At 40.0% G+C, this 24320-nt stretch overlaps 1 protein-coding gene and 1 pseudogene across 6 annotated transcripts in view; both read right to left on the reverse strand.

Annotated features, from left to right (window-relative positions):
* The window catches only part of MAP2K5 (mitogen-activated protein kinase kinase 5), a 249041-nt gene extending 237661 nt beyond the window's left edge, over positions 1–11380 (reverse strand). For 2 of the 6 annotated variants that reach the window (XM_087856834.1, XM_045810841.2), the window contains exons 1-2: positions 9924–11370; positions 4133–4181 (exon numbers count right to left, since the gene is read on the reverse strand). Coding sequence is in view for 5 of the 6 variants with exons in the window: in XM_045810841.2 (XP_045666797.1) it covers positions 4133–4181; positions 9924–10058 (184 nt within the window). In the remaining variant the exon portion in view is untranslated. Of the gene's footprint in view, positions 1–4132; positions 4182–9923 lie in introns of all 6 variants that reach the window. The other 4 variants (XM_045810840.2, XM_087856832.1, XM_087856831.1 and 1 more) reach the window with 4 other exon arrangements.
* Positions 11381–13373: 1993 nt separating this feature from the next.
* On the reverse strand, positions 13374–14412 carry LOC123800815 (large ribosomal subunit protein eL34 pseudogene; annotated as a pseudogene).
* Positions 14413–24320: the final 9908 nt, after the last annotated feature.

Raw genomic sequence — 24320 nt, forward strand, 5'->3', positions numbered from 1 at the left:
GTCGGAAAGAGGTCCAATATTTACTGGAAGTGGGGGCAGGGGAAATTAGTCGCAGTATAGTGTGTACTACATACAGAAATTTCCATGACGACACAGAAGAAATTGTTAACAGTGAAATCTCTGCAAGGATACAGAAGAAAACTGTTAAATAGTGAACTGGGGAAATGAGGACTTTTAGTTTTCCTTTCATTTTTATGCTGTTTAAATTCTTTTTTAAAACCATCTATACCTTCTTAATTAGAAAAGAAATCAAGTACTAGATACTGGGAAGTATTGTTATTTGCACTCTAATTCTAAGGGGAAAAAGACCTAAAAGGGGTAAGATGAAAAAGATTTAGGGCCATCAGTCCAAGAGGTGAATTCAGCACAAATGGGCCTGTCTCCCCTCATCCAGCCTAACTCCCCTCAGAAACACTGTTCCCAGGAACAGAAACGGGGAAGAACAGAATCACTGTAGGCCCTCTGCTCCCTCAGGTCGGAGGGCCTAGTCAAGTGTGGGAATTTGAATCTGGAGCCTGACTGGTCCACCACCACCAGTTTCTATCCTGTGTCTGGCCAACAGCACAAATAATCCAAAAAAGCAAATGATTTACTTGGCTTTAGGTCACATTAATTTTAAAATTCTCGTCTGAATTTGGACACACAACAGTCCATTTCATTCAGCAAGGGTGTTCCCAGAAGGCACTAAGCTAAGTAGTAAGCGGAGAGTAAGAGGGAAATAAAACATGGTACCTGTCATCAAGTCATTCAAAATCTAGTGAGGAAGGGAAACACGCACACAGCTCATAAGAAGGTGGGCCCAAGGAAGGTGGGCCCAACGGGTCACCTGCGGTCACCTGCTCTAGGAAAGGTGCGGAGAGCGATTAACCCCATCTGGGGGGGTGGCTGGTCAGAGGCCTCAGCCAATAGATGGCAATTCTCACAATTGAAGAATCTGTACCATTACCTTTCCCCTCCTTTCCACTTATCAACTCATTTCCTTGGGATGTACTAGGGATGTACCGTATGGTGACTAACATAATATAATAAAAAATATTATTAAATAAAAAAAAAGAATTTGACAACACCCCTTCTCTTGTTGCTTAATTCATATCACTAAATACAATACCATCTCTTTTGCAAAAGAAACCAACTAGTGGTATGCATACTTTTCAATATTGCATATATTATCATAAATACATCTTTGATCAAAGTTTATTTATCTAGGAGTTGTTCCATCATAGCTATACAGCACCGACATAGCTCCAAAATGTCAGCAAATTAGCTTATAAACGACATCTTTCCAAATATTTCCTCTACACAGATTCCATTTATTAGTGCAGATCTTTGGTTCCGAACACAGGGTCATCCTAGAGCAATCATGAAAAAAGCCAGGCTAGGACTTTAATCTAAGCTCAAGAAACAAAGAACTGTTACTATTTTGTCTATGTTTTGGGGTTTTATTTTTGGTTTTGTTTTTGCCTAGAACTGGTCAAGACACAGATGCGTTTAGAGCTGCTATCCTCATCTCAGTAAAGAAGGAGCAACATCTCTAAGAACTTAAACCAAGAAATTAAAACATTTTTTTCTCTTACTGTTAGACATACTTTTCAGTATTAAATATATTACCGTAAGTATTTTTTTGATTAAAGTTTTATTTATTCAAGAGTTGTTTCATCAAACCATAAACCAAAACCCATAAGCCATGTAAACTCATAAGCCGTGTAAACCATACTTAACACGCTTCGTAGGCTTTTAACATACTTGGTTATAAAGAGTGCATGTTTCACAGTCAAAAACAACTGTGTTTAAGTTTGGTTCCACCACGCTGATGACTTTGGTAATCATTTCCTGTCTCTGAGCCTCAGTTTCCCAAAGGCATAATTTTCCTGCCTCACAGAGTTTTCGTAAAGATTAGCAACAATCTAGGTAAATCTCCTAGTCCATTGCCAGGCACAGAGCAAGCCATCAATAAACGACAGCTAGAATAACCGGTGTTATTACTACAAACCCTAACTTTGGAAGTCAGTGGGGCACAGGGACCTCAAGCCACTTTGTGCGACCCAGAAGGCAAGAAGTAGGAAGTACTAAAAGTAAGCTGCTTTTCTGCTACACTTATGAACAATCGGAATAAGGGACTTCAAGAACAATTAAAACTCACAGAACAAGTGTCAAGAGTGGCTGAGAACAGATATGTGCTCTGGAGTCAACGTGGGAAAGTCCACTTCACCACTCACCAGGCTTTGAGCAAGCTGCTCAGAGGAGATGTCCTTCCCTCAGCTAAAATGGAGCTAAAAACCGTAAGAGACTCTAAGTCATAGGAAACAAACTGAGGGTTGCTGGAGAGGAGGGAGGCAGGGGGATGGGGTCACTGGGTGACGGGCATTAAGGAGGGCACGTGATGGAATGAGCACTGGGTGTTCTACACAGCTGACCAATCACTGACCTCTACCTCTGAAACTAAAAATACACTCTATGTTAATTAATTGACTTTAAATAAAATAAAATTTAAAAAATAAAACAAAAACAGTTCTTCATAGCACTTCACAGGGATCTCGTGAAGGTCAAATTAAACGAGATAACCATGGAATGTCTTAGCACAGCATCTGGCAACAGTGACAGATGTTTACTATCAGCCTGTCCAGGAAATCCTTGGCACCACCAGAGACTTACCAAAAAGGGTCTGAAGAGCATGCAACACTAGTATGTACTTCAGATACACGCACCATTTTCCAAAAGTATATAGAGTCCAGTGTGGTTAATAAAATACTAATTATTTTAAGAGGCCTATGCAAGTGACTTTTAAATAAATGGAAGGATTGTCGAAAATATTCAAATAATAGAGAAATGTTGAAAGGAAAAAGTGTGCTCATTTAGCCAACCATTTCCCATTCTGACCCCCAAGTCCAGGGGGAACCTCTGGAAGGCACTGTGGTGGGCATTCTTCAGATCCTTGTCTCTCACTACAGACACGAAGCAGGCAGGAACAGGGATTAGCAATTTTACAAAATGGGGTCAGGCCATACATACTATTTGTTTATTCAACAATGTATCATGGAAATCTCTTCATGTCAGTGCATAAAATCCTAACTCATTCTTTTTAGCTGCTGTTCAATTGGTTGCTGTTTCAGATACTGGATAATTTATTAATGCACTATTCGAGGCATTTAGCTTTCCTCTAATTTTTTCCTATTAAAAATAATTCCACAATGAATATTATGTTTGAAGGGCATTTAACACATGGGCAGGTATTTCTGTCGAACAGCATCCTAGATGTGAAGCTGCCGAATCAAAGGTTTCGCACATTTTACATTTTGGTAATAAGTACCGCCAAATTGTCCTCCAAAGAGAACATAAATAAAAGAGAGGACACTGTACTGACTGTCATTAACCATCTGCTTAAAAACCAAGAACAACAAGTATACTATAATGTAGAGAAACCGTACATCTACTCATGGAAAAGTGGCCCTCACATTCAAAGAAGAGATGGGAACCACAGCTAAAAATCCTACTCTATCCTTCTCAACATCAGAGCCCCTGTTCTTATGGACTAAACTCTCATCTTAACATTCCTAGACCCTAATATCCCCTGCAATGACCTGGTTCGTGTCAAAACTAGTTTTCTAGTCTATCCTGCCCCTCCCAATCCCAAGCCAACTGTTGGGGGCACGGGGGCAGTTAGAGGAAGGACTCAAGACCTGAAGGGCTACTGTCATCATGTACCAGCCACACCAAGCCCCACTAAAACAGAATTATTCCAAGCAATGCTCACTTAAAAGCTCTACTCTGTTGCGGTTTTAAAGCAGCAATGGAGTATAATCTCTTAATCAATAATCACTGGCCTACAGGTAGTTTACACGTTTCATTTTGTCCCACAATATTATTACGGTGAAGAGCAAGAGCAGATAAAGGTCATGCTGGTAATTAAAGCTATATTATAGAAATATGCACACCCAAGATATGATTAAATAAGAAAATATTACTCAGTTCAGTATCATCATTAAACTTGCATTAATTTATAAATATTTAAAAGTACCATATGATGATCATAAATAATCTGTTTTTGTCAGTTTCTAAAGTAATGCAACCCATAAACCCTTTGAAAAATTACTGCAGAAAGAAATCGTCAAGAAAGTATACAAGCCAGACTTACATTCAAACGCTGTGGTTGTTGCTTCAGGCAGAACCTGGCCTATCACATCCTAAACAAAGAAAGAATAAAGAAACACAATTAGCCATCTTCTTTATTGCTAACATGTGGCAAATCCTAGAGGAAATATGAGAACCTGAAAAAGATTTTTGAAATGTTGGCATAAACTATAAAAACATTAGCTCATAATCACACTAGCCCAGCAATGTAAGCCCAGAGTTTAAATCTCTATTTGGGGGCGGGGTGGGGAGGTTGTTCTTTACCAAATCTACTCTGTATTAATATCATAATCTTTCACTCTTGATTCAACAGCGTATACACTCTGTTAAAAACACACACACACACACAGTTTGTTCTATAGAAGGCTGTGGAATACGGTACCAATAGAAAGGTGTTTAGGAGTCAGACTAGCCTGGGTTTGGATCTCAGCTCTGTACCTACTAGCTGTGTGACTGCAAACAAATTACTTAACCTCTCTGAGCCTCTATTTGATTATCCTCCAATATGGGTCTAGTAATACTCACAGAGGTAATGCAAGAATTAACTTAATAACCATAAGTTAGCCTAGCACACTGTAGGCAACAAATGTAGTTTCTGATATGTAACTAACAACATCTCACCTTGTATTCATAGTGCAAAGAGTTAAAAAAAAAAAACCACAAGTTTCCATGATATATTATTCCAATGATGGTAATAACCTAAAATGCCACATTTGATACAAACAATTGTTATCAACCTTTACTCTTAAGCAAGTGGAAAACATACATTTAATGACACCGGAACACAGTTAATCCAGCCTACAAAAAAATTTTGTTTAAGGTATATGATGTGATATCAATGTTTAAATGAACCCATTAAGTTGCCATCTTGAAAATCAGTCTACAGAGACAGCTTAGTTCAAGAGGCATGGAACATTTTCAAGAAATAGCCAGTTCTGGGAAAAGTGACCCTCCATTACATTCAGCCTAACCCAAATGGTCTGCAAACCTCGCTGCTGTCGGGGAGCTCTGCCACAGCGTCCCTCCTGGGCTCTGCCAGGAAGTGGCACCAGGCAGCCGGCTGACAAAGCGGCTTGCAGTCGTTCTCAGCAGGGAGCCCACAGCCCTTCCAAGCAGGGCACTTAGCAGAGTGGCGGCTGCAACTTCCTTCTAAACGCAGTTTCTTAGAAGCTTTTGCTGCAGTGGAAATTTGCATAATAGCCTTGCCTCTACAGTGCCTTTTTTTCCCCCTGAAAAATAAATCTGTGCATATAAAATTGATCAAAGGGAACTATCTGAGGCAGCCCTCGCTCATTAGAGCCAAAGGAGGTGATTTTTTTCCTTCTGACTCTAGTCTTAGCAAATGAAACATCAACTCTGAGGAAGTATTTATAAAAAATTTTAGTGTTGGAGAAAGTCTACACACTTGTAGGGAGAAAGTGTTTATTGACAGGTAAATGGAAACCGTAGAGCGAGTATGGAATAAACTATACAGGCAGCTAGTGTAAAGCCCGACTACGTGGACCTTGGCTCTGCCATTCAGTAGCTGGGTGACTGAGACTCTCCGTGCCTCAGTTTCCTTCTGTGTAAAATGAGATCATAACTGTATCTGCCTCATAGGACTAAATGAGTTCATACTTGTAAAGTGCTTAGAAGAGTGTCTAGCACATGGTAAGTGCCACATGAGTGTCTGTTAAATAAAACAAGTCACTGATGACTGCAGCGTTACAAAGGTTACCTCACAACGAAACCCGAAATTTCAGCACCCAAGGATCGGGATGGTCATTCATAACTTACATCAGCCTTCTAGTGCATTTACGGGGGACCTTTTCTAGCTAGTAGTGTAATTAAAAACAAGCTGGGGGACTCCACCCCTAACCCTCCAAGTTGAGGTTACTTCTGGTTACTTCAAGGGAACTCGGATCACCTCAATCTTCAGACGTGAACTCTACAGTAATAGCAAACTAATTTAGGATCCTTCCTACTTATGAATAACAGAACCCATCGAGCAGCGAATTTCTAATAACTAGCTGAAAACCTCGCCTGGCAGCAATGGCGTCCTTTCCCCATCAACATAAACAAGGAGCCACGTAGCTTTTACACCTAATGTGGGGAAAAGGAGAAAAAAAAAAAAAAAGCAAATTTGCTTGAGAGAATCATGTGAACACAATCATCTTGTTTTGTTAAAGCAAATAAAGTGGGGCTTATCATAATACCAACGGGCTAAAAAGCTTCAAAATTAGTTAATACCTACTGGTCATTTCTAAGCAGGGCACATTTAATAATTTTATGTATATTTTCCAGTTATATTTTAAGTGACTTATTTCAAAAAAAAAAAAAAACACAAAAACTCCCTGTCTTATTCTCAACATAACATTTACCTAAAGATTTCAAAAGAAAACTTAAGTTTAAATATCTTAATGGTGATCATTTCTTGATCCTTTTCTTCTCTGTGCTTTTAATAAATCCATCAACTCTATGATGGGCCAAAAGTATAATTAAGCATCTACAACATGCCAGGAGCATAAAGATCACAAAGCTGTAGCCAACAGAAAAGTAAGATTTAGGAAGATGCTAGTTGGGTCACAGAGATAAAGGCAAACCTAAAAGACTAACAAAACGGAGCACTTACAGTATGATAAGAGCCAAACAAAAGACATAAAGAGCAGATGAGTATTTGCTAACTCAGGCGGCAGGAAAAAATCAAAGGCTCGGTTTAGCTAAAAATTTCACAGATGAGGGGAAATCTGAACTGGGACTTGGGAGACATGATTCAAACAGCAAGAGGAATAGGAGGAACATTCTCTCCTCTCACTGGGTAGTTGAGATCTCCTGCACCATCTTCCCCAAACTGGGGGCTGTGTCTACAAGGAACAGAACACAGTGAGCTGGAACACAGATCACCAAATGTCTCTGCCCTTGCAGACCAGCTAGACCTACTTCGCACTGCAGCCAGTCCCTAATTATTCAGGACAAAGCCCCAGAGAGGCCGAGTGACTTCTCAAGGGTCTCCCGGCTTGCTAGTTGATGGAGCTATGACAAGAGCCTTCAACTGCAACCCCTCGTCCAAGACACGCTCAGCGACAGATGACTCAGTGACCACAAACTGCTCTGGCTTCTGTGTCTAGTGTGGCCCAAAATGAGCTGTGTGGCTTTAGCATTTTCCCCCTCGGGGGTTCATGCTCCCTCACTTGAAAACTGGAGTGAAGAGTTGTATTAGATGGAGATGCTTCCAGATTTCACTGAGCTTTAAATTTAAGGTTCTAAGCCAAAGACGCTGACGTATCTGATGGTTCTCTTGCCAATTTCTTGATGAAGAAATGAGGTGACCCTGGAGATCACAGGTGTCCACCGGGATCTGGGCATGCAGTTCATAGAGGCTACGATCAGAAGCATGAGAGATAGCACAGCACCCATTGCTAAGAGCCCTTCATCAGGCCTTCCTGACAAAGCATGCTCCGCCTGGGCTTACTTGCGCATATGCACGTGTGAGGACACATGGCACTCCGAGCTCTAGATGGTGGGACCATTCGTGTGAAGTTTACTTTAAGTCCAGTCAGCCTGGAGCCAAGGAACCATTGAGAGATGCTTGAGAAGCAGAAGACCCAGGCCCTGTCCCTTATGTTGTAACAACAATACCCATAGAGCACTTATTACATTCCAGATTTTTCTAAGTGCTTGATGTATATCAACTCCAGTAGTCCTCATACTCTATCAGGTGGGCACTATTTTTATCCCCCACCCCTCACTTTTTTTTTTTTTTTTTTTTTTTTTTTTTTACAGATGAAGAACTAAGACATAGAAGACACCTCCCCAAAGTGAGTCTGGTAAGGCTTGCGATTTAAATCCAGGCAGTCTGGCCCAGAGTTTGTGTTTTTAAACACTGCACCATTCTATTTTAAATAATACCTTCTGTTCTTTCAAATGAGCAAAATGAAAGAAAGCTCACATCTTTCTCATCACAGGCACAATCTCACTTAATCTTTGCAAATCTTGAAGACAGGTATCGTCCCTATTTTACAAGTAAGGAAACTGAGGATAAAAGAGACTTGTCTAGTTAGCAGGATGGCTTGCAATTAAACCCATGTTTTTAGATTCAAAACCAAGTAGACTGGTCCACAAAACCATAAATGCACACATCTTCTTTGAAGCTCCGTATGAAATATTTGAACAAATATGTCAGGGCGCTATGAAGCTCCAGAAACACAGGGGAGACAGAGATGTTCATCTCCTTCAGAAGGTGATCATTTTAGTGGAAGAGATCGACAAAACTGTGATAAACCAGTGAGCTTGGCTGGAATGAAGCTGTGGGAACACAGAGGAGGGTCATATAACCAAGACTAAGGTAGAAGAAAAGTGAAGCTGGGCTCTGAATGACAGGTAGGAGCTGGCCAGCTGAAGAAAGGGGCCGAGTGGAGACAGCCTGGAAGAACTCAAGGTTAGTTCTACGTACCTGGAGCACATGATGTTCCCGGGGTGTGGTAAGAGAAGGAGCTGGTGCCAGGCAGGCACAAGCCAACCCACGTGGGCCTAGAGGACCATGCTAAAAAGTTCGGGCCTTGTCATGAGAGGAAATCTATATGCATGTGAGTGTGTGAACCCCAGATGCAAAGAGAAGGGTGACGTTTGGTGTAAGATTGGAAGCTACTAGCTCACTTCAGCTTTAGGACTCCTGGCCCAGACACCTGAAAATCTCCAATGTCCTGGGTAGTCAGTAACAGCCAGAATTCAAAATGTACGTACAAGAATCAAATTTTGACTGCATCACCTATGACTACAAAAAAAAAAATCATATCAGAGATCTCCCTCCTCCCAAGAAACTCTGCTCCACCCCATCTTATCTTGCAGGTAAGTTGCACCAAAGATTGGTATCTGCAACACGCTTCTGGGTATATCAGTTCTGCTTTTCCTACCTCAATGATTCAATATATAATATGGGCACAATGCACTCTATTTCAAACGTGTGCGAAAAGATGAGAAATGGCAATGCAGCATGTAGGGAAAAATTACTTAGTAAGGAAATCTGAGTTCTGGTACCTACTCTCCCACTCAACGAGCAACACAGCTTTGGAAAAGCCATTCTGCCTCACTACTCCTCAGTAACTATGTCAAAAAAGGTAAGAGGCGCAACAGGCCACCACCAAGATTACACTCTGCTCTCACATCCCATGATTTTATTTGAAATATGTTCCGAGTATCCTGAGAGTAATGACACAGCATTGTTTCTAAGACGCACCCTTTCCCCCAACCTTAGCATCTCTGAAATGGGCTACTTTTGTATAATGTGCAGCAGGTCACAGTTTAAAGGGCGGTGTTTTTTCTTTCTAAGTGGTACTTAAAATAGTATCTTAAAACCAAAGGCACCTTAGATTTGCTGAAACATGGTAAATTCAAGCTGCCTAGTTTCCCTTTCCCCAACAGTCACCAAGTTCAGGGAACTCAGTAGAAAGGCATGGCTGGAATCTGGCCAGGGACATTCCGAGAAACACTTGGGGGAAGAACTTCTAGACTCAACTTTTTGCATCCAGTTGGTTGCTTCCGTGTGTTATGTCTCAGTCCAGGCTGTGAGCTCCTTGAGGGCAGGGGTTCAATCTGATTCATCTCTATTTCCCCAGGGCCCTGCACAATTGCCAGATTTCAGTCCATGCAATTAATCAATGCCTGTCGTTGAAGCAGTAAAACTGCCCTCACAGGAGGCCAGCAATGGCCACCGCCACTAGCTCGGGCCGCCAGGCTCTGCTTCAGTGGTCAAGGTGCTGACTACCCCACAAATCCCTGCGTCCTCAACGGGATTTGAGACTGAAATTACCACTCACCAGCACATCCCTGAAGAGTAACTGCGGCCCGGAGTGCACTGTCCAGTCCACTGCGCCACTATTTGGAATCTTGATACGAATCACCAGCACCTGGTTCTCCATGGCATGGAAGGGGCCAAGGGCCAGCCACAGCATTACAGGTTACAGGGGCTCACATCCTGGGGTAGGAGGTTCCCACTGGATCCTGGTTAAGCGACGGCTCCAAGAGGTGACAAGGGGACGGAGCGGAAGAAGACAGAGGGTCAGGAGGAGTAAAGGGGGGGGGGGTGGTCGGGAAGGAGCCCGCAGGCACCGAGCCAGACCCAGGGTGTATGGGGTCTAGGCTGCCTCCCCGTGAGCATGCACGGGGCAGGAGGCAGGGGCCGGTAGGAACTAACGGAGGTCAGAAGGTTCTGGAGTTGGAAAACTGGGCGAAACGGGATCGTGAAGCTCTCTGCCGTCTGGGTGGGTGTGAGGAGACGGCCCTGTTTTAGGGAGGCAGAGCGGCAGGTGTCCACTCCTCCTCAGTGGAGAGAGGAGGGTCCCCGACTGAAGGGGACTCGGTCGGGGGCTGTTTGGAAGGAGCCCCGGGGCCCCCAGACCACGCGAAAGCTGAGGAGGGCCTTCCGCGGGAGGGTCGGGGAGCAAGTTCTGTTCCCCACCCCGAGTCAGAGGGCGCGGCGCGCACGGTCTCAGCCCCGGCAGCCCCAGGCCGAACGTTCCGGCGGCGGCGGCAGCTGCGGCGGTAGGAGGAGGAGGAAGGCGCGGCGAGGCCACTGTTACTCCGGAACCAAAACGCACGGCACCGGAACCCCGGGAGCCGGCGAGAGGGACCCGCCTCCCGCGGCGCCATGTTGGAAGAGGGCAGCTCCCGGCCAGCCCCGCCCTTGCGGCCGGGCGGGCGGGCCCCGAGGAGTGCGGGCAAAGTGCGGCGGAGAACGTAAGGGCCGGCGAGGCTTGATAGTCGTCAGACGTCGGTCGTACTGTGGCCGTCCGCGGCGACCGAGTGACGGTCCTGACCTTTCCCGACCCTCGTTAAAGGCAGCCAGGTGAAACCATCTAACAAACGAAGGACGAAACTGAACTGGGACTGTGTCCGCCAAAAGCAAATTAACGACATAAAATTGCGTTCTGTTTGCAGAAGTTCCAGAAAGAAGTGCAGCTCTCCTTTATCCCTACTTTGTCAAGTCCTTTACCTTGACGGGGTTTGTGCATCAAATATGCAAAAGCAAGGCAAGAACTCAAAAAGTGCTTGTCTTTTTCTCTTCCTTCTTCCACGCCACAGATGCAGAAGGTTGTCGTCTTCCTCTCACATTAGCAAAGAGTGTATGAATTCTTCTTGTTTTACCCCCACGATTGCCCCTCTATTCAAAAGCAACGGTAAAAAAAAAAAAAAAATTCAGGGAAGTGTTCAACTGGCAGGGGACAGCTGCAGTGGTAGCATCGTGTTCTCTTATTAAATCCTTGCAGGAAATATCCGGTCTCGTCCATAAATTTTCAACTAGATAGCAATGTTTACGCAATCGGTGGTATCTCAGGCAGTAGCGATAACCCTGGGTTGTTTTTAAATGCCTCAGATGTTAAAGTGCGCAATTGTGTTGATCTATGGTGCCTAAATAAAAGTTTGTTTACAAATTGCAACGTGTAAATTGGTCCCTAATCTGCTAATGAAGGTGCACAGGAGGCTTTACTTTTGGGTGCTGAATTTTGTATAAATTTGGTGGGAGAGGAGTGACAGTTTCCCCCTAACGCTCAGATAGTTTATTCACGCGAGAAAAAAAAAATATGTTAAATGTTGATTAGTTTCAGTATAATACCAACAAATTTTGTGCATATTTTTCTCTACCTGGGTTTTTTTACATATATATTTAATTTGAAAGTCCGTGTGGGAGACCAATTGTCTTTTTTTAGTTATTGTAGACAAATAGCTTAGGTAGAAATTCATTTAATCAGATGCTCCAGATATTCTGAAATTGCCCTTTTCCACCTGCACCTCAGTCCCCTGAAAAGTAAACAGTGTGCCCAAGGTCCCCGTATACATTTCACCAAAAGTTCATTTCCTATTATTTGAGAAAATAGACCACAAAACTAGAGATTTTCTATGAACCTATCATTTGTTAAACGGCTTTTTAATTCAAGGTACTATGGGGAAAACCAACTCAATTTGTACTTTCAATTCTTCTGGATAGGTATATACCCAGAAGTGGGATTCTGGATCATATAGTAATTGTATTTTTAATACAAAAAATACAAAAAATATTTATTTGTTAGAGAGCACGAGCAGGAGGGGCAGAGGGAGAGGGAGAGAGAATCTCAAACAGAGTCCACGCTGAATGCTGAGTGCAGAACCCAATGCAGGCTCCGTCTTACAGCCCCGAGATCATGACCCCAGCCAAAACCTAGAGTTGGACACTTAACTGACTGCACCACCTAGGCTCCCCACTTTGCCCAGTTTTAAAGCGGGTTATTTATGGTTATTGTAAAGTGATTTTTTTTTTTACTGAGGAAAATACATTTTGCTATTGTAAATCACAGAGGTTTTCTTTCATCTCTTTTTACCTTCTCTCAATCTTGCGTTTTTTTTTTTTTTTTAAGATTTTATTTATTTGTTCATTCGACAGAGATAGAGACAGCCAGCGAGAGAGGGAACACAAGCAGGGGGAGTGGGAGAGGAAGAAGCAGGCTCATAGCGGAAGAGCCTGATGTGGGGCTCGATCCCATAACGCTAGGATCACGCCCTGAGCCAAAGGCAGACGCTCAACCACTGTGCCACCCAGGCGCCCCTCAATCTTGCGTTCTTAACCCAGAATCTGACCCTTCCTACCACTTCACAGCTGCTACCCCTGTTTAAACTACCATCGCACTTTTCTCCTAATCTTCTGTTTCTACCCTTACCGCTACTCTATTCTTTTTTTTTTTTTAAAGATTTTATTTATTTATTCGACAGAGATAGAGACAGCCAGTGAGAGAGGGAACACAAGCAGGGGGACTGGGAGAGGTAGAAGCAGGCTCATAGCGGAGGAGCCTGATGTGGGGCTCAATCCCAGAACGCCGGGATCACGCCCTGAGCCGAAGGCAGACGCTTAACCTCTGTGCCACCCAGGCGCCCCAACCACTACTCTATTCTTAACCCAGTTGCCAAGGTTAGATCAAGTTACTCCTTTGGTTAAAATTCCCCAGATGGCTTCCTAACTCGTGCAGGGTAAAAACTGAAGTCCTTTCCTTGACCTGTAAAATTCTACACATTCTGCTCCTGACACTTTCTGGACTCTCAAACCTCATCTCCTACTACTGTCCCTCGTTCACACCAGCCTCCTTCTCACTGTTCCTTGAACACATCAGGCATTCCACCTCAGGGCCTTTGTATTTGCCATTCCTCCTGCCTGGATTGCTCTTAGCCCTGCTATCTGGAAGGCTCACTGCTTCGCATTCTTCAGGTCTTTCGTTTTTGTGGTTGTTGTTGTTGTTATATTATGCAAACCCCCCCTTTTTTTTAGCTTTCTGAATCTGTGCTTGTGCCTTCAACACTTTCACAACGATTTTCTGCTCCTTGATAAGGAAAGCATGCTCGATTCTGTCTCGAACACACTTAGCAGACATGGAGCTACCATCGGCTCTGCTGACGTGCTTTTTTGCTTTAGACAACCTCATAAGGACTTTAGGTCTCACGCATGAACTTCTGGAAGTGAGCCTGGGCACACGCTACATGTGGATTTTGGTGCTTTCCCAACCTTGTTGGTATAAAGGTAATGATTCTATTACCAGGGATTCAGGACAGCCTAGTTTTGTTGGAGGCTGTATTGCAGGACAGCGTGCAATGGTATGTCAAATGCTGGACTGTTCTGAACACGTATGGACACCCTCCCCAGAAGAGCGCATTCTGTAGGTCTCCAATGTCACCTTCCAGCTGTGGCCGTCCTTTAGCACACGCTATGGAAACTACAAACCAGCCCCGAACCCATTCCACCTGTAGATACAAGCTTGTTTATTTTTCTCCTAGCACTTATGACTATCTAACATGTCACGGGTTTCACTCATTCGTCTGTCCACCAAACTATAATGTAATGAGGGAGGGGAACTGTGCGTGTCTGTGTGTGTGTGTTTAAGGTTTTTAATTTTATTTTATTTAATTATTCGACAGAGAGAGAGAGAGTACAAGCAGGGGGAGTGGCAGGGAGAGGGAGAAGCAGGCTCTTGCTGAGCAGAGAGCCCAATGTGGGGCTCAATCCCAGGATATTGGGATCGTGACCTGAGCTGAAGGCAGACGCTTAACGACTGAGCCATCCAGGCACCCCTGTGTGTGTCTTTATTCACTGCCATGTCCCTAGCACTTAGAATTGTACCTGGCACACAGCAGGCACTTTAATAACATCTGTTGAGTGAATGAATGGATTTTGCAGGCGAGGTGGACTGAGTGATAGGAATGCAACTGCCATGTGCATTTCTTGCACGTCTTAAGCCTCACATGCTCCTTTGCTTTGCCACCACCACCATCAAGAGTAACAACCATTATGGACTCCCAGTGAACTACAAATTTTATGGCAGCTATTGATTCCCTCCTATGCTCGAGAATTCCACTTCTCTCCTTCAGGGCCTACTGTGGACCCGTATATATAACACTCGAATACTTGTCGATTAATTTTGATTTAAAAGAATATGACATGGGGTGCCTAGGTGGCTCAGTCGGTTAAGCATTCCACTCCTGATCTTGGCTCAGATCATCATCTCAGAGGCATAAGATCAAGCCCCATGTTGGGCTCTGTGCTGGGGGTGGAGTCTGCTTAAGATTTTCTCTCTCTCTCTCTCTCTCCCTCTGTCCCTCCCCCCTCACAAGTGCACATGCACTCTCTCTTTCTCTCTCTCTCAAAAAAATAAAATAGGTAAAATAGATGAGAACAGAGGATGAAAACAGTAACTTTCCAGTGGAGAAACCTAGCAGACACCATCCTAACCAAGCGATGAAAGTTAACATCCCCCGTGAAAGGTCATGTTGGCATCATGTGCTCTCTAACATCAGGCGGTAAGAAGGGCAGTTGACCCCTGTGGTGTTCCCCCCAAAACTCATAGCCCCAATCTAATCATGAGAAAAACATCAGACAAACCCAAATTGAGGGACATTCTACAAAGTACCTGACAAGTACTCCTTAAAACTGTCAAGGTCAGGGTGCGTGGGTGGCTCAGTCGTCTGGACATCTGCCTGCGGCTCAGGTCTTGATCCCAGAGTCCCAGGATCGAGCCCCACGTTGGGCTCCCTGTTTGGCGGGGAGTCTGCTTCTCCTTGTGACCCTCCCCCCTCTCGTGCTCTCTCTCTCTCTCTAATAAATAAATAAAATCTTTAAAAAAAAACTGTCAAGGTCATAAAACACAAAATACAAAGAAACTGTCACAGACTTGAGAAGACTGAGAAGACATGATGACCGAATACATTGTGAAACCCTCAGTGGAATCCTGGAACAGGAAAAGAGGAGTAATGAAAAACTAGTGAAATCTGCAGTTCAGTTAGTAATAATGCACCATGTTGACTTCTTTGACTTCTTAGTTTCGACAAGTAAGTTATGTGAGAGGCTAACATTAGGGAAATCTGAATGAGGATATATAGGAACTCCGTAATACCTTTGCAATTTTTCTGTAAATCTAAAATTATTTCAGGGGCACCTGGTGGGTCAGTTGGTTAAGTGTCTGCCTTCAGCTCAGGTCATGATCCCAGGGTCCTGGGATCGAGTCCTACACTGGGCTCCCTGCTCTGCAGGGAGTCTTCTTCTCCCTCTCCCTCTGCTCCTCCCCCTGGCTCATGTTCTCTCTCTCAAAGAAATAAAAAGTCTTTTTTAAAAAATAAAAAATAATAAAATTATTTCAAAATTTTTTTAAGTAAGCTGTGTTTCTACACACCAGCAATAATGTCTTAGAAATTTTAATTGTAAAAAGATATAATTGTATAATTTATAATAGCAATAGCAACTAAACAATAAACATTTTCTTCATGTTGCCTAATATCCTTTAATTTTTTAAAAAGAAGAATATGAAGAGGCATGAACAAAAAAGAGCACAGACAAACCCTTGAAAGTGTGACAGCAAAGCCTGCTCTCTCCTATTTGGGCAGGAAGAGAAAACAACAGTGGGAACAATTCCAGCAGTCATGCAGGAGTGGAAATGACAGCTCAACAATTCATGGAGCACCCACTATGTGCCCAGTACTATGGATTGTGGATGCTCTAAAACGAATTAATTCATTAATTTAAAATGTCATTAGATTGAATTTCTACATAATACATTTTCCTTTACTTTTTTTTTTTTAAGATTTTTATTTATTTATTTGACAGAGAGAGAGAGCCCAAGCAGGGGGAGCAGCAGAGGGAGAGGGAGAAGCAGGCTCCCCAATGAGCAGCGAGCCCCACGCAAGACTCGATCCTAGAACACCAAGATCATGATCTGAGCTGAAGGCGGATGCTTAATGGACTGAGCCGTCCAGGTGCCCCTACGTTTTCCTTTAGCTAGAGTAGGCTGGTGTTCGTACAAATCACTTAAGCTTTATTACTTCTCTCTTTTCATTATTTAAACATATCTATATTATTTTCTTTATATTAACAAAGAAAATATATCCCACATTTTTGTGGAACTTTATAGCTTACAGAGTACTTCAACATCTGTTATGTGACAAAATTGTCCTATGCATTAGAGGTTAAGACCACGCACTCTGTTGACAGACTGCAGGGGTTGGACTAACACTCACCACGTGTGACCTTGGGTAAGACTTCTTGGTTTCCACAGCTAAAACATAGGCATAAAAACAGTGCCTAACTCACTGGGTTATTAAGAGAGGATTAAGTGAATTAATATGTATAGAGTGCTTAGTCTAGCACCTGGCACAAATAAATGCTATGTAAGTGTTTGATAAACTCCTTATTGTATACATGAAGATAGTATTTTTCTCTATTTTTTCTCATTTAACTGGTAACGGTACAACAAGAACTTAAGCCATATGTTTTACCTTCAAAACAATGTTCTCTCTATTACACACATAGTAGAAAGGCAATAAACACCAAACTAAATACCGTGATTGGGAATCAGAGATAGGCATGCAAGCATGATAACAAAATTTCATACTTAGCAGAAACTTACAAAATCACCAACCCAGTTCTTGGCCCAATTCAAGAATTCTCTCCACGTCTACCTAAGGAATTGTCATGCAGCCTCTCTGAACATATCCAACAGCAGGACTCACTGCCTCGACAGGTAGCCCATTCCATATTTGGCCAACCTAGTTGAAACGTTCTTGTCTCCTAGTTACCAACATATTGTTTCTAGTTCTGTTTAAAATGAGTAAGTCTAACAGATCCTAGTACTTTCTGTTTAATGTTTTCTTTCATTTACTTCTGCACATCATTTCGTTTGACTTTAAAATAGTAACATTTTTGTATGAGAAGACAGATAGCACCTTTTGAAATGCCTCAAAAGGATAATACAACAAGATTCAAGTCTTTCGTTTTTCAGAATACATAGAACAGTGTATGTTAACTCATTACACATGAGGTATTTCAAAACTTGTTGCTGTTCTTGCAAGTAACGCGTATGATCTCCGGGTAAGTATCCTTTTCTTAAAGCTCTTAAAGGTGAAGACAAGTTTTCTTTTTAATTTTGAATATTTTAATTTTGAATATTCATTCCACACAGAGTCTTCATTATATGATAAAAACTGTGAACACAAAATTAGTAAGATGTAGTCCTCATTCAGCTGTGTACAGAAGCTGTTTTTTTCTCCCCGCAGTATGGCTTGAACAGATCCTGTACAGAGATTCAGAACTGCTAGGTTTTGTTGACAATTACTAAAATTTGCCTTCAACGTGGTCAATGCAAAAGTATTTGGAGGTTGAATGAATGGTTATTGATTTTTAAATGTATTCTAAAATTAGATGACACTACTTAGATTTTTATCTCAACTTTAAAATTCTTGGTTCCTTCATTTTATAAATTTTGAAATTTGAAAGGTTAAGAAACTACAATTTTGGCTTCATCTCACAGCAAAGTCCTTAATATCATGCGTAAAGAAAGGTTATGAGATAATCTCTTATCATCATGGATTTTCATTCATTTCTTAAACATATTCATTTTTTGAAATAGAAATACCCACTTTTATTATATAGAGTTAAAATGTAAATTTTTAAAAATCTATTTACTAGAGTATTGATTTTCATTTTGTATTTTTTTATTCTTCCTTTAGGGTTTGGGTAGACAACTTTTTTAGGTCTGATTTTAAATTATGCACTTATATGAAAATAGAGTAAAATGAATCACTTTGTGGTTCATAAATTCAATGTTCTGTTTACAGACAGATTATTATAAAATTACTGATATATTCTAGCAGAAGCAGTAAAGGTTACGTCAAGCAACTACTAAAAAAATCATACTACGTAGTGTTAATGATGTTACCTTAACATACGAGCTTCGGGGGCTGCATAATTGTTTCTGCCAACCCATAAATTTTTGAGTAACAACAAAATTATTGTGATTTTTCTTACTAAATAATTCATACATTACAAAGCATGTATGTAACAAGGTCCATGAATCACTAAAGCATATAATGATCATATATCTAATGACATATCTCTTTTCATAAGATGAATTCAAATAGATTTATGTATTTAGGTTAACTAAAAAATACTGAGTTTATAAGGTTCATAATTCTATCATCAACAACAACACAAAAACTTCAAGTCTTCTCTAAGAAGTACAGCTTCCATGATTTGCTTTTAAAGACTGGAAGCTTTTGTTTATCAAAATCCTTGTGTTTAAGCTACTTTTCATGAAGTTTTACTGCTTTTAAATTGATACTATAAATATCACTGAAGATAAATTAATAATATAATGGAGTAGTACAATGTTCATAAACTGTATTTAAAATGATATAAGTGCAACTAAAATAGCTATAAGCAATACGATATAACACCTCATTCTAGTAGTAGCTAATATTCTTTACCCAGCAACTAGGATCTAAAAGAGGATATTTTCATTTACCAACATTTTATATGCTTTTCTTTGGTCTTACTTAAATAATCTCAAACCAAGTACATCTTTTTAAAACAACACATCTCTATGTATGTGTGTATGTATTTTTACACTAAAGAATAATTGACTTACAACATCGTGTTAGTTTCAGGATACAAGTATATAATAAAGATTTAAAAGTATATCCTTAATGCTACTAAAAAGGATCCCAAATGAGATTTCATCTACTTAATTAAAACTAGGTTTCATAATTACAAATTTTTAAATTCTTCGACTGCAATGTAATAAAGGATATTAACATGTTTTACCTCTTTTAATCTCTAACATTTTTCTAAACTCAATTATTTTCTATAGAAATCACGCAACCGGTTTTATTTCATTATAGTAATATTAAATCCTTTACTAAATTTTAAAAAGTATTTTTATTTGTAGTAAAATACATAAAACACAAAATTTACCATGTTAATAATTTTTTAAAAATTTTTATTTATTTATTTATTTATTTATTTATTTATTTATTTATTTATTTATTTATTAGAGAGAGAGAGAGAGCATGCTCGGAGAGGAGCAGTGAGAGAGGGAGAGGGAGGGGGAAAGAATTTCAAGCCCATCCGGCACTGAACAGATCCTGCCGTAGGTCTGGATCCCACGACCGGAGATCATGACCTGAGCCTAAACCAAGTTCAACACTCAACCAACTGAGCCACCCAGGCACTGGCACCATGTTATAACCATTTTGAAGCATACGGTTCAGTGGTATCAAGTATAGTCACATTATCATTCACATTATTTTGCAACCATCGGTACCATCTACCTCCAGACCTTTTTTCATCTTGCAAAATTGGAACCATATCGCCTTATATACTAACTGCCCATTCCCCTCTCCCTGTTACTAATTTTTTAACAGTTTCATTGAGAGATAATTCACATGCCACACAGTCTTCCATTTAGAATGTACCATTCAATGGTTTGAGTATAGTTTCAGGGTTGTACCACCATCACCACAATCAGTTTAGAACAGCTTCATCACCCCAAAAAGAAAACCCATACCCATGACCAGTCACTGCCCATTTCCTCCCAACCTCCCCATCCTTGGACAATCACTAACTCACTTTGGCTCTGTAGATTTGCTGTTCCGGAGATTTCATATAAATGAAGTCATGTAATATGGGGTCTTTTATGATGGCTTCTTTCACTTAGCATCATGTTTTCAAGCCTCATCCATGTTGTCATGTTTATGGGTCTATCACTCCTTTTTTTGACTGAATAATAGTCCATCATGTCAATGTGCCACATTTTATTTATTCATTCATCAAGTGGTGGCTATTTGGGTTGTTTCCACTTTGGGGCTAGAATGAACAATGCTGCTATGAACATTTTCATGCAAGTTTTTGTGTGAATGTATGTTTTCAACTCCCTACAGTATATACCTAGGAATAGAATTGCTGGGTCATAGGGTAAGTTCATGCTTAATATTTTGAGAAACTGCCAAACTTTCCCAAAGTTGTTATATCATTTTACATTCCCACTGCTAACGCATGAGGGTTCCAATTTCTTCACATCCTTGGCAATACTTGGTATCATCCGTCTTTGTGACTGTAGCCATCCTAGAAGGTATGAAGTGGTATCTCATTGTGGTTTTCATTTGCATTTCCCTAACAGTGATGTTGAACATCTTTTCACGTGCTTAGTAGCAAAAAGTTGTATAACTTATTTGGAGAAATATCTGTTCAAATCTATTTTTCAATTGGGGTTTTGAGTTATAAGGGTTCTTAATATATTCTAGCTGCAAGTCCCCTATCAGATACATGATTTGCAAATATTTTCTCCCATACCATCAGTTGGTTTTTCATTTTCTTGATAGTATCCTTTGAAGCACAAAAGTTTTTAATTTTGATGAAGTCCTACTTATTTTTTTCATTTTTCATTTCCCTTTACTAACTTATTGTTTCCCCCAATAGGAGAATTTTATAGCAGGCTCTACACAAAATCGATTTCTTCACTAGAAAACTAACTGAACTTTTGGAAACACACTAAAAACAATCTGGATTTATTTTATCCCAGTTGTATTAAATGTATTCTCAATTAGAAGATTAGAATTCTGAGAAGTAGCCAGATGGCCAAACTTGTGTCAGTGGAAACTATTTTAGCCACATTTTCATTTAAAGAAAAAAAATGTTCTCAACATCTCTTCTCTAATTTATATTACAAAAATACTCTGTGGACCCTGGTCACTACTAATAACACTTCTTACTGTTGGGAAAGCTCTTGTGAAACATTTGTCAAGCATATAAAATAGTATAAAAGTGAAATATAGTAATTAAGATTTGTGTTCTATCGATTGTGTAGCTAAAGTAATTTTTCATTACTAACATAAGATTTAATAAGTATAAGTAGTTAAAGATTCCGACTTGGCACTAGTCATTAGCATGTAATTGAACTAGTAAAAAAATCAGTTAAAGCTGTGTTGATTACCACCTTATCTTTGAAAGGCAATTAAAGACCTCAATCATTGCAACAAGATTTGATTGTGCAGCCTTTATTGGACATTGATCTTTCAGCAAAGTGCAGTTACATTTTCCATTAATTTACAGTAACACAGTTTAACTTTGATACCCTAGACTGTTGACCCAGGTGAGATGTACTGCTAAGTACTTGTTTAGGTTAAGATGCCCTCAAACATCATTACTGTCTGAATGGCAAGTGCTGAAAAAAAGTGGATACCTGATCTACTGGCTTTAGGATAAGGTTTCTGTTATCTGCATTAGCTTTTAAATGAAATGAAACCAGGATCCTTGTCTTGATGTCACCCCACCCATTTAAACATCATTCACTCTTTAATAGAATTAAGAGATATTTCATTAAGCATTATACATGTTCTTGCTTACAGTTTTGAATGAATATAAATATAAATGACAAGAAATAAAGTGTACATTGTAAAAGAAATACGTATGGCTTTTAATAATTAAAAATGTTTCAATTTTTTACTGAAGTCAACAATTAGCAAAATCTTAGGGACCAAATATGTGTGATAAAAGAAATAGCTATGTGTCGTTTCGGTATGTTAAGACATTAGCACTGAGAAACTAGGGATTGTTTTATCAGCCACCTTGTTCATGCCCCCATTCTTACTGCAGCTTCACGGTGGTTCACAGTTCACACAGGAAATAAAAATTTTGACCAGAAATTTCTTCCAGTACTTGATAACTGATTTGCACAGAAGTAACAATAGAAGATTTGTAAAATTTTATACTAACACTCGTCTTCATTAAAAAAAAAGTTTTGCCTGGATTTTTTAAAGACAAAATCCCATCCAAGATGTATTGGCAGAAAAGCTGTTTTTGGTTGTTTTATCAACTAAGAATATTCCTAATATCCAGAATGGCAGGGTCAGCTCAGAACCCTGCCTGCTATCTCAGGCATAATTGGCTCTCACGCAGGCACACATACAATGCCTCAGTTTGTCTCCTCTTTTCTTCCTCTCCCTTATTTTTAAAATCCTTGCATTAATGAAGTCCTTTATATATAAATACATATGGAACGGAAGAATGAGGATTACGAAACCAGCTTTTATTGAAATAAAACTGACATTTGCTTACAAGCATATTTATCATACATTTTAAAGTAGAAAGTTTTCTTGTTTTGTTCTTCTCAGATTACAGGTGGAAAAAACTAAGACACAAAGGAGTGGAGTTATTAGCTTGAAGTCAAAAAGTGATACAGGACTGACAGTAAAAATAGAATCAATCTCCTGACTCCTAGCATTTATACTTTATCCCCGTTAGGCCACAATGCTTCCATGTCATATTCAACTTTAAAAGAAAAACTTAAAACCATTACTGTTCAATGGGGAGCATTTTTAGACTAAAATGTTCACTGTAAGACTTAATAAATCCAATGAATGATATTTTAATATTTGAACTATGCCCTTAGCCATCGTTGAGTTCATCCTTCACCATGATCAACTCCATGAGAGCAAGAGGTCTATTGATTTTCATGTAATACAAGAAAATATTACATTTGCTTAATTGTTACACAGCGAGCACATGAGACAAGAAATCAAGGCTCTATTTAATGCTGCAAGCAGCAGAGAATTACAGAGATCAATAGGGTAGTTTGTCAAAGATCTTCTCCAAGGAGCCTTACCTATCACCATATGGACAAGAAGTCACACTGACTGGGGCTATTGAAAAACAGGTAAGCAGAGTCAGCAGTACAAATTATCAGAAATCAAACAGGCCAGTGTGAGAAGAAGTGCAACTCTACTGAAAAGCTGTATTTATAGTCTGGTAATTAAAAACCATTTTATCAGCCTTGTGCTGGGACCAAACCTTTACAGCAAGTATTGATAAGACCAGCAGCAGTGAATGAGCAGTATTTGACTTAAAACTTATGAGCTATAGTTATTTAACTTTGCCCATTACAGGGGAAATCAGTTCTAGCCTTCCTTGCAAAATGCTAATAGTCAGTTTTATTATTAATGAAGCTTAATGTAACACTATCTCCTTTGCGTAAACCATTCATTTAACTAGTGTCAAGTATATTCTTCTGGACTAAATATATTGGCATAAGTACTTCTTTGATTAAAGTGTTATTTAGAATTGCTTTTAGACAAGTGAACACTACATATATTTGAAGAACAGCTCACTCTCTGCAGCTCATTTAAAACAACTACCTTTAACGAAGTCAGTTTGTATACTTCATTCTGATATTTTCACCTCAGTCACTGCCACTCACTTTCTCTACTGATTTGCCAGAAGCAAGCACCCAAATGCTGGTTAGATTGTATTTTATAAAATATTTTGCTACAATAATGTGTGAATGTTGCAGAGTATCAGCAACACATTAACATAAAATGATATATAATGTATGTTTGTAATTATGGGAGAGATCATAAATCTTAAACACCCATTGGTTTAGAAATTAAATAGTTCTACTTAGTTCTCCCTAAATTACTCCAAATTTCTGAAATTTACCATTCGTCTGGGTATTTTGTAACTACCCCCAAGGATAAATTTTTTTTAATGACTTTGCTTTCAAAAATGCAATTAACTTAATAAAATCTTAACACAAAACTGCCATCAGGTCTTTAAAATTTCAGCCTATTTCCCATCTCCAAGAAGTGTATGGATATGTACCATTTCAGCTAATTGCTTTTATAAACAGTCACCAAATTTATTCTTCTGGGTCTTTCTAGATCTTAATTGTTCTCACAGCTTTATCAGCATGCTATTTTAACTTTTAGTAAGTCTTAATTTCATTCGTCTTGCTACATTTACATTAACCAGAGTCATTATTTTTTAGGAAGTAGTATGGTATTGGGTGTTCAGGCAATAAGAAGTTTCAACATTACGTCTAGACCTCTCATCCAGGTAAATGACACAAGGGCTTTAAGACATTCCCATTGAAAATCCT

This window comes from Ursus americanus, chromosome 28 (genome assembly GCF_024610735.1).
Source record: "Ursus americanus isolate L20-20 chromosome 28, mUrsAme1.1.p, whole genome shotgun sequence".
Lineage (NCBI taxonomy): Eukaryota > Metazoa > Chordata > Mammalia > Carnivora > Ursidae > Ursus > Ursus americanus.